Here is a 12,535-nt window from a genome sequence, read left to right as displayed (position 1 = left end):
CTCTCTTTAGGGCTGAACCCACGGCATATGGAGGTTCCCAGGTCGAATCCAAGCTACAGATGCCAGCCTACACCACAGCTCACGGCAACCCCGGATCCTTAACCCACTGAGCAAGGCCAGGGATCGAACTTGGGTCCTCATGGATGCCAGTCAGATTCGTTTCCACTGTGCCAGGACGGGAACTCCTGGGGCCCGTTTCTATGGCCTATGACCACCGCATCGTGGCATGAGGAGGCAGAGGACTCACCTGGGGCCTGAGAAGTCCTGGATGCCGGGCCTGGTCTCCAACACGTTGTCCCGGGGGTGTGGATTTGCTGAACAGGAGTCTTCAGAGAGGTCAGTCTGTGCTGGGGGAGGGGCTCAGGAGTCCCAGCTTCCAGGAGTGAGGTCACCTGGCTGCCTGGGGGACAAGAGGAGAGTCAGGCCAGGGCAAGGCCCTCCCTCGGGAAAACCCAGCCACAGGGGTGGTTATTGGCATTTCCAGCCCTGTGCTCCCCCCCAGACGCTGCCTGGTGTTCAGTGCTGCGCCCCTCTTCCCAGAGGCCACGGTCAGTCTTCCCCTCCCCTCCCCCATCCCATCTCCCCTCCTTTCCAAGGTCTCAACCAAGCAGATGAGGGACAGGATTTTTTTTTTTTTTTAAATGATGCCCTTGGGTTAAGAGCCCACAAAGATCTTGTGTGACTCATATTTTTTGTTTTCTCCCCTGTTGACAGGCCCTTGGGGTTTTTAGATTTGTTTAGCGGGTGATAATTAACTCTGGGCGCTTAACAGTCCTCCCTTGTCTCGTTCCGTCCCACAAAACGACAAAAGGATACGCTCCAGAAGTCTCCTCGGTCCCAGGTGGGGCGCAGAACGGCCCTGAGAGAGCCCTTCTCTCATAGAAAGTTCCGCGTCACCTCGCCCTCCCATGACAGCCCGCACCTGTTTCCCCACCTTCTCTCCGAGCTGGGAGTTGTTAACCGTGGTCTTTCCAAATTGACTCCCTTCTCCCAGCGCTTCCGTAGCAGGCAGGAGACTAGAAGATTCTTCCTGGGGAGAACTAAGCCTAAGAGAAAAACCTCCTGATAAGGGCCTCAGTTTCCCTAAGGAAACGCACGGCACAGGTTCTCGGCTTTGAGGCTACACGGAAATCAAGGGTCTGCTTTTAAAAATGCTGCTGCCAGAGCCCCACCGCGACAACTCTGATTTGATTGTTTTGCAGTGAGGGGGAGGGGGTTCAAACGCTCCCCAGCTGATTCTAATTGGCAACCAAGTTGAGCACTACTGCCCTCTAGTGAAGCTCGTTGTTAATAACCACCACCCTGCTTAGGGCTTCCATCTGATTTTTGATGCCCTGCTCCAAAACGGGTGCAGACAAGCATCATTCGACATCTGAGAAAGAGATAAGACCAAACAAAAAGCAACTGGGAGGGCCATGCAGAAGGAAGGAAGTATATATGCTATATTAAAAAAAAAAATTGGAGTTCCTGTCGTGTCACAGTAGAATCGAGTCTGACTAGGAACCCTGAAGTTGCGGGTTCCATCCCCGGCCTCACTCAGTGGGTTAAGGATCTGCTGTTGCCATGAGCTGTAAGACGTAGGTTGCAGGTGGGGCTCGGATCCTGCGTTGTTGTGGCTGTGGTGTAGGCCGGCAGCTACAGCTCTGATTTGACCCTTAGCCTGGGAACCTCCACATGCCTTGGGAGGGGTCCTTAAAGGGGGGAGGGGGCAAAAAATAAATAAAATAAATTACCGCCTGTGTTCCCCTCTTCAGAAGATGTAAAGGACTTGATACACCAAAGTGAGAGAGGGAAACACAAGGCAGACATTGGCCCCCGGGAAAGGAGGTTTACTGTGGAAGAGAGAAGGGGCTCCCTGGACGACACTGAGAACCAGAGCAGGGCGGCGCCCTCTGAACGGAAAGGAAGGCTCCGGAGAGATTATGCCCTGAATCTGGGCATGAGAGGAGGAGACATAAGCATTTGGCAGCGTTTGGATTGGGACATAAATACATAAAAAACAGAACAGGAAACGAAAAAGGGACAATGAGCAACCATCGTTGCCCAAAGCTGGCCTCTGTCCGCCACTGCCAAAGAGAACAGTGCGGAGGTGGAGTTTTGGGTGAAGGAGAGAAAGATGCCTTATTGTTTGCGGGGCAAAGGGGGCCACAGCAGTCTATGGCCTTAAAGACGGGGCCCACTTTGGGGAGGGATTGGGAGCTGGTTTTGGAGTTTGGGAGTGACAAATCGGGCCTCAGAGAAGGATGGGGTAGATGCAGGCTTTCCATGTTTTGCAAAGCTGGTGATCCTTCCGGAAGGAAGGCTGCTCCATTAACATCCCTTTGTTGGGGGGTTAATGCTGCAGAAGAACCCAGTTGCCATTGGTGTTCCCTGAGGAGGAGCCGGGACCCTGCCCCCAAGGCTGCACTATTGACTCCAGAAGACTCTTCCCCATCTCCACATCCCCCCCCCCAAATTAACAACTTTTTGGAACTCGGGAAGGTCAGGGAGGCCAATCCAAGCCCCTTCTCCAAAAATAAGACATGGGGGCACAGAAATGCTTGTGTGCCCAGGAGGCCCACAGGGCCCTGCTCAGTTTCCCTACCAAAATTCTACAGGAAAGGAAAAAGAATTACAGTTTATGAACAGCTTAGAAGAGTTTACATGGTCACAATCGTAGGCAAGAACAAAGAGAATTGTGATGCTGCGCGACTGAGAGATGAGGAATGGGGCTCGTGTGTGATGGATGTAGAGGAAGAGGGGCTGGAAATTCTCACCTCCCCCGGTGTAAGCTCACCCGTAATGCCTACAGCCGAGTAAGCTTATTATTTAAGAGACCGCATATTGTATCGGTCCACTTAGATGAAATAACTACAACAGGCAAATCCGAAAAGTACACCAGTTGGGGGGAGTGGTTTTAGGGGGTCATCAATAGTCCTCTAAGATTGATGCGAGGGCTCTACAATTCTGTCTCTACCCTGAAAGCAGTTGAATTGGACACTCTCAATGGAGGAATTGAATGGGGTGTGAATTACACCTCATTGCAGCCTTTTAAAAATGAAAGATAACAGCTAGTTACAAAAACAAGCAACAAAGAGAGTTCAAAGTGGTGTCTGGGGGGGGGGGGTTATCTGAGGTGTAAAAAAAACCCTTTCGGGGCAATGTGATTCTTTAAACTACAGGAAAACAAAGCATAAATATTAGCCTACGTCTAAACGCCCTTGTTGAAAGCTGGAGAACCACCACGAGTCAGGGTCAGGGTCAGAGGTAGGGGTGAGAGACCCCGCCCTCCAGGGGCCACGACCCTTGGGCAGGGACAGGACTGGCAACCCTGTGGCCCTAAGCAGGGTCCAAGAGAGTCCCTCCGTGGGGCACAGCCTGGGAGCCAGGCCTTGCATCCCACCACGGCCCGGGGGACAGCCGGCCCGGAGTCTCAGGTAGAGACTGGGGAGGCCAGGGACTGGGGTGATTGATGGAGCGATGGCTGGGGTTGAGGGCGAGGGCGCCCCCCGCGGCCCCTCGGAGGCGGTCTGGCCCCGGGTCCCTCGCCCTCTCCCCGCCCTTCCCTGCTCCGGATCCCTTTCCTTGGAGAGCGCGTCTCTGTCTCCCTCGCGCGCCATGGGGCTGAGTCCCCGCTTGCGGCAGCCCGAACCTCAAGCTGTGCCCCCCCCCCCCCGCGCGTGTCCTCTCAACGGTCCCAACCCGAATTCCTCACCACCCGCCTCGAGGGCCTCGTCGCCCTCGTGCTTCTGGCGCCCCCTGCAGGTCCAACGCAGAGCCGTCGGGGGCCACTCCTTTGCCTCGCGTTTCCCCAACGCGTGGTCCCCTTTCCCGGCCCCTTCCTCCAACAATGTTCAAAGTTACCGTTTAGGACCGTATTGTCCCACTCCCAACCATCTGCAAGTTTCTCTCTGGCCTTCAGCGTGTTGGTAAACAGACAGCTATACTCAAGTTATGTACTATGACGTTTTCTTAGAGAGAAAAGCTTCTTCTGATTTTAAATAAATTAAAACTTTTTTGTGGACCCTAGGCACCATGCCTGGTGGAGAAGTGGGCCCCTCACTTCCCTCCTTCCCTACCCCCGGCCCCCAGACAGGCCCTTCGCACCCCCGGATAAAGGTATCAGCTCCTCCCGGCTCCCCCTTCCACACTGGACAGTGCTCGCGGCCGCCTGGGCGCCGCTGCTGAAACACGCACGGGTGTGCCCTGTCGCTGCCCTGCTCACACACCCTCTATGGCTCTCCGGCCCCCTCTGCAGTAGGGTGCCCACTGCCAAGTCCAGGTACATCAAGGAGTAAGAACAAAAAACTCTGCCTGAGCGGAACCCCGGGGGAGGGAGCGAGGGGGAGGGGAGTTCGAGTTCCCTCTTGGATGCCTCTGCGAAAAGAGCCAATTCTGTGCGTCAGGCGGAGGGAGAGGAGAGAAATCCCTGCTCCCGGCCCGCTCCATCCCCTTTCCTTGCCCCCTCTTAAGAGGGTGTCTGGGGCTCAACTGGGAAAAGGAGGAGGGGCCAGACCACAAAGGGTCACAGCCTATGGGCATAAGCCAGCTCTGGTCCAAGTGCTTTACAAACAACACATTAGTCCTGGTCAAATCCCACAGAGGAGGTATTATTATAGGTAATAGCAATCTATAAATATTTTATGTAAATGTGTACGAACTTCCACTTGGAAAATGAGGAAACCAAGGCGCAGAGTAATGCCCCCAAGGAAACAGCTGATCTAAAACCCAGGGGTCCTTGGTCCTGGCGTTTCTTGGGGTCCCAGGCAGGCAGGTGGGGAGTGATTGGAGGAGTAGTTCTAGGGGTTTCGACCACCTGTGATTCCCGCCTATGTCCTGACCTTAGAACCCAGTCTGTCCAGGGCCCCCCATCCTCAGTGTTAGAAGCTCAGCCAGCTGGCAGCCTTCACCGAGGCCCCCCATCCACAGCCCCGGATGACACCCGCCCTTCTCACCCCTCCAGGAACATGTCATCCCTGTTCTCGAGGGACACCAAGAGCTTGGTCAGAGAGCTGGGCAGGAAAGATGAACTGGTGCCTGTGAACAGCCTGGCCAGTGCCCTGCACCTGCGCCTCTTCTGCCTGGTGAGGAAGAAGCACAGGCACCACCTTTGCCCTTGGGACCCCCTCATCGCCACGGACTTCTCCCTCATGGATGCCTTAGAGCCTGGCTCCCCCATCCCAGGTATCTTCAGGCGGGGCTGGCAGGCGGCAGAGCAGAGGGGACAGATCCCGTGGCTGAGAAAGCTGACACCCGCCACCCAGGCACACAGAGGACACCCCCAGCCCCGGTCTGCCTGGCCTGGAGCCTCGCCGTGGGCACCCCAAGCACCATGCGCCTTCCGTGTCGGGGAAGGAGGAGCCATTTTCTTCCTCCTGTCCCCGCTGTGTGATGAGTAATCGTCATAATACTTTTAGATGCCACAGTGGCTGGCATGGATAAAGCACTTGCTCTGTGCCAGGGGCCACGTCAGCAATTCCTCCGTTAATGCTGAAAACCACCCTTGGGGGAAGACCCTGTCCTTCTTCTGTCCCTTTTACAGATGGGGAAACTGAGGCACCAAGCGTTAAGTGGCTTCTTGCACAGGGTCACACCAGCCACTAAGTGGTGGAGGCCAAACTGGAGCCCGAGGCTGAGGCTTAGCCAGGCTCATCCCCACCTCCCTCCCTCCCTGACTCCAGCCTGGACCTCTGTCCCCACAGAGGTGAGCCGGAGTGAACCCATCCACATCCAGGAGACGGTGGCAGCAGCCATGATGGGGGCCATGAGCATGGGCACCAGCGGGCTGCTGGGGAATGTGACCGGGGGCGGCGTGGCGACCCGCAGCTCTGCCCTGGCTGTGCAGACTCTCAGGGTGTCCCCCAGCACCTGGGAGACTCTGGTGGAGACGAGGTAAGAGCTGCCAGGGCACATCAACCAGGCGGGCTGGGCTGTCCTCTCTGTAGGTGGAGTCCCCCACCCCCCAGCCCGGGCTGGAGGGGAGCATGGGGGGCAGGAGAGCAAAGCCCGAGGCTCCTGCCAGCTTGAGGCCTCCAGTGAGGCCATTGCACGGGGTGGGCTGGGATGGGGGATGAGCAGGGATGAGCAGGAACCCAGAGGCCGAGGGAAGAGACAGCGGGCGGTGGGAAGGGCCCGTGTGAGGTCGGGGATCTCAACTTTTAAGGCCAAGAAAAGAAACAGAAGTGTGCTTTTAAGGCCAGGAAAAGAAACAGAAGTGTGGTCGCTGCCAGGCGTGAGGCCACAGGGAGCGGCGGGGACTGCGGCAAACTAGGGGACACACATGCCTGCCTGAAGCCCGCAGCTGCCGCTCAGCTGCACCTGACGGTTGCCAGGCGGGAATGTGCGCTCCGTGGCACTGGGTTTCAAGGGACGTTAGAAATCGTCTCTTGTTTTGGGGTGATACCCACCAGTTTGAATATTATCTCAAAAATTGTAAACACCACATGAGCCAAGGGACATGGGCCTTTTGCCCAGTCGGGCTGGCGGAAAGCCCGAGGAGGGCCCCTGGTTTGGCTGTTTCAAACCTTGTGGGACACGGATGTCTCGGAGTTCCCTTAGTCCCTCCCTTCCCAGCCTCCCCGACCTGACCAGGAACTCCCGTCCCTGCGAGCAGGCCAGCTGCCCGCTGTCCCCTCCCGCCACCTACACCCGCACAGACCCCAGGCTGCCTCCTTCAAAAGGCCCTGGCCCCTGGGGACCCTGGAGACACCCCCCCACCAGTCTGCCTCTTCTCTCACGCCCCCCATCCCCACCCCCCCGCAGGAAACTGAGGACTCCGAGGCCCTTGTTCCTCAGGGATCTGCTGAGCCAGAAGCGGGAGAGCCTGTACGTGGTGACGGAGGCCGTGGAGGTTATGGAGGCCACCACGCTTCAGAGCCTCAGCGGAGCAGAGGGAGCAGGGCAGCTGTCCTTCCTCGGGCTGGGCCTTCTCAAGGTACAGGGGGGCCACATTCAGGGTGCGGGGGTGCTGAGAGCCACCGAGGAGCCCCACCCCGCCACCCGAATGCCGGCCAAAGAGCTGCCCCACTGAAGACCCACGTGCACCAGGAGTGGAGTTCCCGGGCGCTTGGGTCTTGTGTCGTGGTTCTCAACCCTGCATTAGAATCACCTGGAGAAGTGTCCTTTTTTTTTTTTTTTTTTTTTTTGACTTTTTGACTTTTTGCCATTTCTTGGGCGCTCCCCCGGCATAAGGAGGCTCCCAGGCTGGCCTCGCAGCCGCTGGCCCACGCCTGAGCCACAGCAACACGGGATCCGAGCCCCGCCCGCAACCCACACCACAGCTCACAGCAATGCCAGATCGTCAACCCACTGAGCAAGGTCAGGGATCCAACCCGCAACTTCATGGTTCCCAGTCAGACTCACCAACCACTGTGCCACGACGGGAACTCCTCTCACCTGTACCTTCAACCTCTCCCCCGTTACAGATATTTCCCATCAGTTTGGGTTTTGTTTTGTTTTGTTTTGTTTTGTTTGTTTGTTTGTTTTTAGGGCCCTACTTGCGGCATATGGAGGTTCCCAGGCTAGGGGTCTAATCGGAGCTGTTTCTGCCTGCCTAGACCACAGCCACAGCAACGCCAGATCCCAGCCGCCTCCGCAAACTACACCACACACAGCTCCTGGCAGTGCCCACTGAGCGAGGCCAGGGATCGAACCCGCAATCTCATGGTTCCTAGTCGGATTCGTTTCTGCTGCGCCACAACGGGAACTTCCTTCCCATCAGTTTGTAATCACACGCACACGAAGACCAAGCTCTCATCCAACCTCATCACCCCCTCGAGTTACTTAACTGCCTTGTAACCACCTCCGTCCCCCGCCCGCAGGGAGGGAGTTTGAGCCATGTCCACACTTGCCACCTCCAAGAATTCACCTCCCATCCTCCTCGGCCCACAGCGATGGGCTTCCTGCCACACAAACAGATGTTGTGAACTCTCCGAATGACGTCTACGTCTTCAGCTCCAACGGGCATGTTTACTTCCTTTCATTGCTGCTGTTGTTGCTGTTGTTTCTCGGCGGCATTTAAATCTTTCAGCCATTTTCTCCCTGAAAACCCCTCGTTCCACGTACACGTGAAGCTAACACCACACTGCACATCAGTGATACCCCCCAAAAAAAAAAAATTGAAGAAAGAAAACCACTCCTTCCATAACGGTGGCAATTTCCCTTGTTGTTCAACAAAATAGCACAGGCTTCGCCACTTACAACAAGATTTATCTCTTAACTTCATGGTCCCTAGATCAGAATTCCAGACATGCCTGGCCCAGTCTCTGCTGAGAGTCTCACACGGCTTAAGTCAAGGTTCTGGAGGCTCTGGGAAGAATCTGTTTCCCAGCTCGTGCAGGTTGCTGCAGAATCCAGCTCCTTGAGGCTGCAGGACTGAGGTCCCGCCGCCACATGGAGTCCATCTCATGCCGGGAACTGCTCTGAATTCTTCTGACATCGGCTGAAGGAAATTCCCTGCTTTTCGGGACGTATTTGATTAGGTGAGACCCATCAGGATAGCTCCGTGCTTGAAGACCAGCTGCGCCATGCAAAACACACCATCACAGGAGTGAGGTCAGAGGACCTGGGGACAAGGGCGTGGGATCTTGGGGACCACGGCTAAAGATTCTGCCTACCAGACCACCTTATCTTAGTCTCCTTTCCTGGCTCAACTTCTACAACTGCCCCCAAAGGCTGAGGAGCCTCAGACTCAGTCTCAGAAACCATTCTTCCGGGAGCTCCCGTTGTGGCTCAGCGGTAACAAACTCGACCAGTATCCACGAGGATGCAAGTTTGACCCCAGGCCTCGATCAGTGGGTTAAGGATCTGGCGTTGCCGTGAGCTGTGGTGTAGGTTTCAGGTGCAGCTCAGATCTGGTGTGGATGTGGCTGTGGTTTAGGCTGACAGCTGCAGCTCCCACTTGACCCCTAGCCTGGGAATTTCCATATGCCGCACATGAGGCCCTTAAGAGCGGAAAAAAAAAAAAGGGGGACGAAAAAGAAAGAAAGAAACAATACTTCCACAAACCGCCTCTGGAGCCCATCTTACTCATCTAAGCCCATGCCTCCAGTTACCATTTATAGCGCAGTAACTCTCACCATCAAACCAACTTCGCAGCTGCGAAACCATTATTTCAAGCTACCTCTTTGACACTCTCACTGGAAATCTCACAGACTTTTCCAATGCAGTATGCCCCAAGGTTACCAGCAGATCCCCCCCCAAGGCCTGACTGCCAGTCACTGCTCCTCAAAGCACAGCACTGCCAGGACCCAGGGGCACGAGCCGGAAACGTCAACCCGGTTGAGTCAGATCCCTGACCCACTGTTGCTCTACATGACTCTACATAGTCAAACCATCATCACATCCTTAAAAGGGCAGAAGACACAAGTAGACATTATTCCAAAGTATATGAAGGAGCAATGGGATTTGGAGAAGATACTCAATGTCATAAGCCATCCCCAAACTGCAAATGAAAACCACAAAAAAACCAACTCATACCCAGCAGGACGGCTATACTCAAAAAAACAGCTGTAACAAGTTTTCCCAAGAATGCAGAGAGGAGTTCCCATTGTGGCTCAGTGGCAATGAACCTGACTAGTATTCATGAGGATGTGGGTTCCATCCCTGGCCTTGCTCAGTGGGTTAAGGATCTGGTGGTGGTGTGAGCTGTAGCGTAGGTCGCAGACTCGGCTCAGATCCTGCGTTGCTGGGGCTGTGCTGTAGGCTGGCAGCTGTAGCTCCGATTCAACCCTTAGCCTGGGAACCTCCATATGCCGCAGTTACGGCCCTAAAAAAGAAAAAAGGCAAAAAAAAGAAAAGAAAAGAAAGCAAATTATTAACTAGAGATCAATATTCCTTGACATTTCTTTGAAGTAAAATTTATGTACAGTAAAAGCCTCACTCTTCAGCATACTACTTGTTGAGTTCGTCAAAATGCATAAAGCTCTAGCACCATGTAGGGTGTTTCCCAGCAATCCCACTCCTGGGCCTCCATCCAGAGAAAACCATGACTCGAAAAGACACATGTACTCAAAGGTTCATTGCAGCACCATCTGCAAGAGCCAAGACATGGAAACAGCCTAAATGTCCATCGACAGAGGAGTGGATCAAGAAGATGTGGTGCATATACACAATGGAATACGACTCAGCCATTAAAAGGAATGAAATACCAGCATTTTTAGCAACATGGATGGACCTAGACATTATCATGCAAAGGGAAGTCAGCCATACAGTGAGACACCAACATGCACTGCTCTCACGGACATGTGGAATCTGAAAAAAGGACACAGTGAACTTCTTTGCAGAACAGATGCTGACTCACAGACTTTGAAAAACTTATGGTTTCCAAAGGAGACAGTTCGGGGGGAGGGAGGACGTGCTGGGGAGTTAGGACGGAAATGCTATAAATTTGGGTTGTGACGACCATTGTACAGCTATAAAGGTAAGAAATTCGTTGAGTAACATTAAAAAATACGTAAAGAAGATGCAGAGTGTTCCCATCACCCCTGCACGTCCCCTGGAGTCTTCGTTGGTCCCTGCCCACCTGAACTGGAAGGACAGAGAGGCTTGGCCTCGGGTGCCTGAGCACCCACGACGCTCATAGCATAGACTGGGGGGCCAGGCCTCTGGATGGAACGCCCCAGGGGGGGCTCAGGCCCCAACGGGCTGCTGCAGCCCCGAGAGGGCCGCCTACAGGGCACACAGGGGCTTCTTGGCCTCCAGGTCCCAGGTCACCTTGGGGCTGCCGGGCTCCACCCGCAGGCCACACTCCTCCAGCAGGGCAAAGGTGATGGCCACCCCTTCCCCATGCAGCTGGGCGAGGAGCTCGGGCTCCAGGCTGAAGGGAAGGCTGCAGCGGCTCCTGAAGTTGGGCTCCAGGATGCTCCTCACCTGGAAGAAACAGGGTCAGAGGCTCAGTGGACTCTGCTCCTGGGGCAAGGCCAGCCCAGCCCAAAGCCGCTCTCTACCGCCCCGTGGGGCCGAGGATGGGAGTCACACTGGAGACAGAGGTCAGAGTCTGTGCTGAGGCTGTGACAGAGGTCAGACTCTAAGGAGAAGGTAGGGCTATTCAGGGCCATGGGGAAAGATACGGCACTTTTGATTTAGGGAAGAAAAAAATGGATGCTCATTTTTAACGATACCATGTTTTGTAAAGTGTTGGAAAGTGTGAACTGATTTAAATGAGATGAAAGGTTAACCTCCCAAAAATGCCTGCACGTCAGGGCTTGACCACGAGGGGGCGAACGGGGCACGCTTGCTGTTTCACTTTGAGGGCTTCAGGGTGAAGGGACCAAACAGCACCAGGGCCCACGGCAGGAAACCTTGAACCTGAGTGAATAACTGAATCCGAACTGCAAAGCAAAAAGGAAAATCAGGTGCAGAAGAGAGCCATCAGTTGCCATAGCACCCGCCTTGAATCCGGAAAAACACGGACTCCCTCAGTGAATTTCAGCTGTTGGGGAAACGTAGTTAAAATCCCCCAAACCAGAAAATTCTGCCCATGGAGGCAGCGGAGAAATAATGCTATCCTTCGATAAGCATTAAACCGGAATGTGGCACATGTGTCACAAGCAATCAATCCACTGAGACGGCGCAGAAAGAAAGAAATCGCCCCCTTTCATGCATAACCCCGCAGTTACAACCCATCACACACAACATCTTTTCTTTTCTTTTCTTTGTTGCTTTTTACCGACACCCATATGGTGACTGGAGAGTCTCAGCCTAGGGGTCGAAATGAAGCCACAGCAACGCCAGATCCGAGCTGCATCCGCGACCTACACCATGGTTCACGGCAACACTGCTCCTTAAACCCACCAAGCAAGACCAGGGATCGAACCCACTGCCTCAGGCTTACTAGTCGGATTCATTTCCACAGCGCCACAATGGGACTCCCCACATTCTCAAGATAAATGATACCTAGTCCTCCCATGAGAACACTCCCTGGCACCACGGATCCCACATACTTTATCCTGACTTCACCTGGTAACTGCGGTGACCACTTGACAGCTAATTGGCTTTACCCAGAAGAAAAACAAAACTTCGCTCGTTCACAGGAGGCAGATTTGTACCTTGGAACAAGGTGTGCGCTGACTTTAGGCACCTGCCCTTCCACAGAAACTGGGAGGGGTGCTAATTCTCCCGATGCTGACATTTTCAAAGAATGGGTCTCAGGTCCTTGAGACACACGCCCCTGGGCCCTGAGCCCAAGGGTTTCTGTCTGTTCCTTGTCCTTTGAGGGATGCGCCTGTGGCATATGGACGATCCCGGGCCAGGGATTGAATCCCAGCTGCCGCTGCGCTAACAGTGGATCACTTCACCCACGGTGTTGGGTTGGAGATCAAACCTGTGCCTCCACAGAGACCTGAGCCGCTCCACTCGAATTCCCTTTTTTTTTTTTCCCCCTTTGGCTTTTTAGGGCCACACCTGCAGCACCTGGATGTTCCCAGGCTAGGGGTCCAATCGGAGCTAGAGCTCCCGGTGTAGACCGCAGCCACAGCAGTGCCAGATCTGAGCCGCGACTGTGACCTACACCACAGCTCACGGAAACACCGGATCCTTAACCCACTGAGCAAGGCCA

At 54.7% G+C, this 12,535-nt stretch overlaps 2 protein-coding genes across 5 annotated transcripts in view; one reads left to right on the top strand and one right to left on the bottom strand.

Moving 5' to 3' along the window:
• LOC102167986 (uncharacterized) overlaps window positions 1–1,184 on the bottom strand; it is a 573,390-nt gene extending 572,206 nt beyond the window's left edge. For all 4 annotated transcript variants that reach the window (XR_014843341.1, XR_014843342.1, XR_014843340.1 and 1 more), the window contains exons 1-2: window positions 935–1,184; window positions 248–400 (exon numbers count right to left, since the gene is read on the bottom strand). The gene's annotated coding sequence lies outside the window, so the exon portion shown is untranslated. The remainder of the gene's footprint in view (window positions 1–247; window positions 401–934) is intronic.
• A 3,451-nt stretch (window positions 1,185–4,635) lies between these two features.
• LOC110260220 (gasdermin-D-like) lies at window positions 4,636–7,093 on the top strand. Its single transcript, XM_021088925.2, has 3 exons — window positions 4,636–5,163; window positions 5,682–5,871; window positions 6,742–7,093. The coding sequence occupies exons 1-3, from the start codon at window positions 4,947–4,949 to the stop codon at window positions 7,007–7,009; spliced, it is 675 nt and encodes a 224-aa protein (XP_020944584.1). The 5' UTR covers window positions 4,636–4,946; the 3' UTR covers window positions 7,010–7,093.
• Window positions 7,094–12,535: the final 5,442 nt, after the last annotated feature.

This window comes from Sus scrofa, chromosome 4 (genome assembly GCF_054392235.1).
Source record: "Sus scrofa isolate SSC_HxYL_T2T_F1_AM1 chromosome 4, Sscrofa_HxYL_maternal_Yorkshire_Landrace_v2.0, whole genome shotgun sequence".
NCBI lineage: Eukaryota > Metazoa > Chordata > Mammalia > Artiodactyla > Suidae > Sus > Sus scrofa.
The sequence above is the reverse complement of the archived record's forward strand: the minus strand, read 5'-3'. Positions and strand labels throughout refer to the sequence as shown.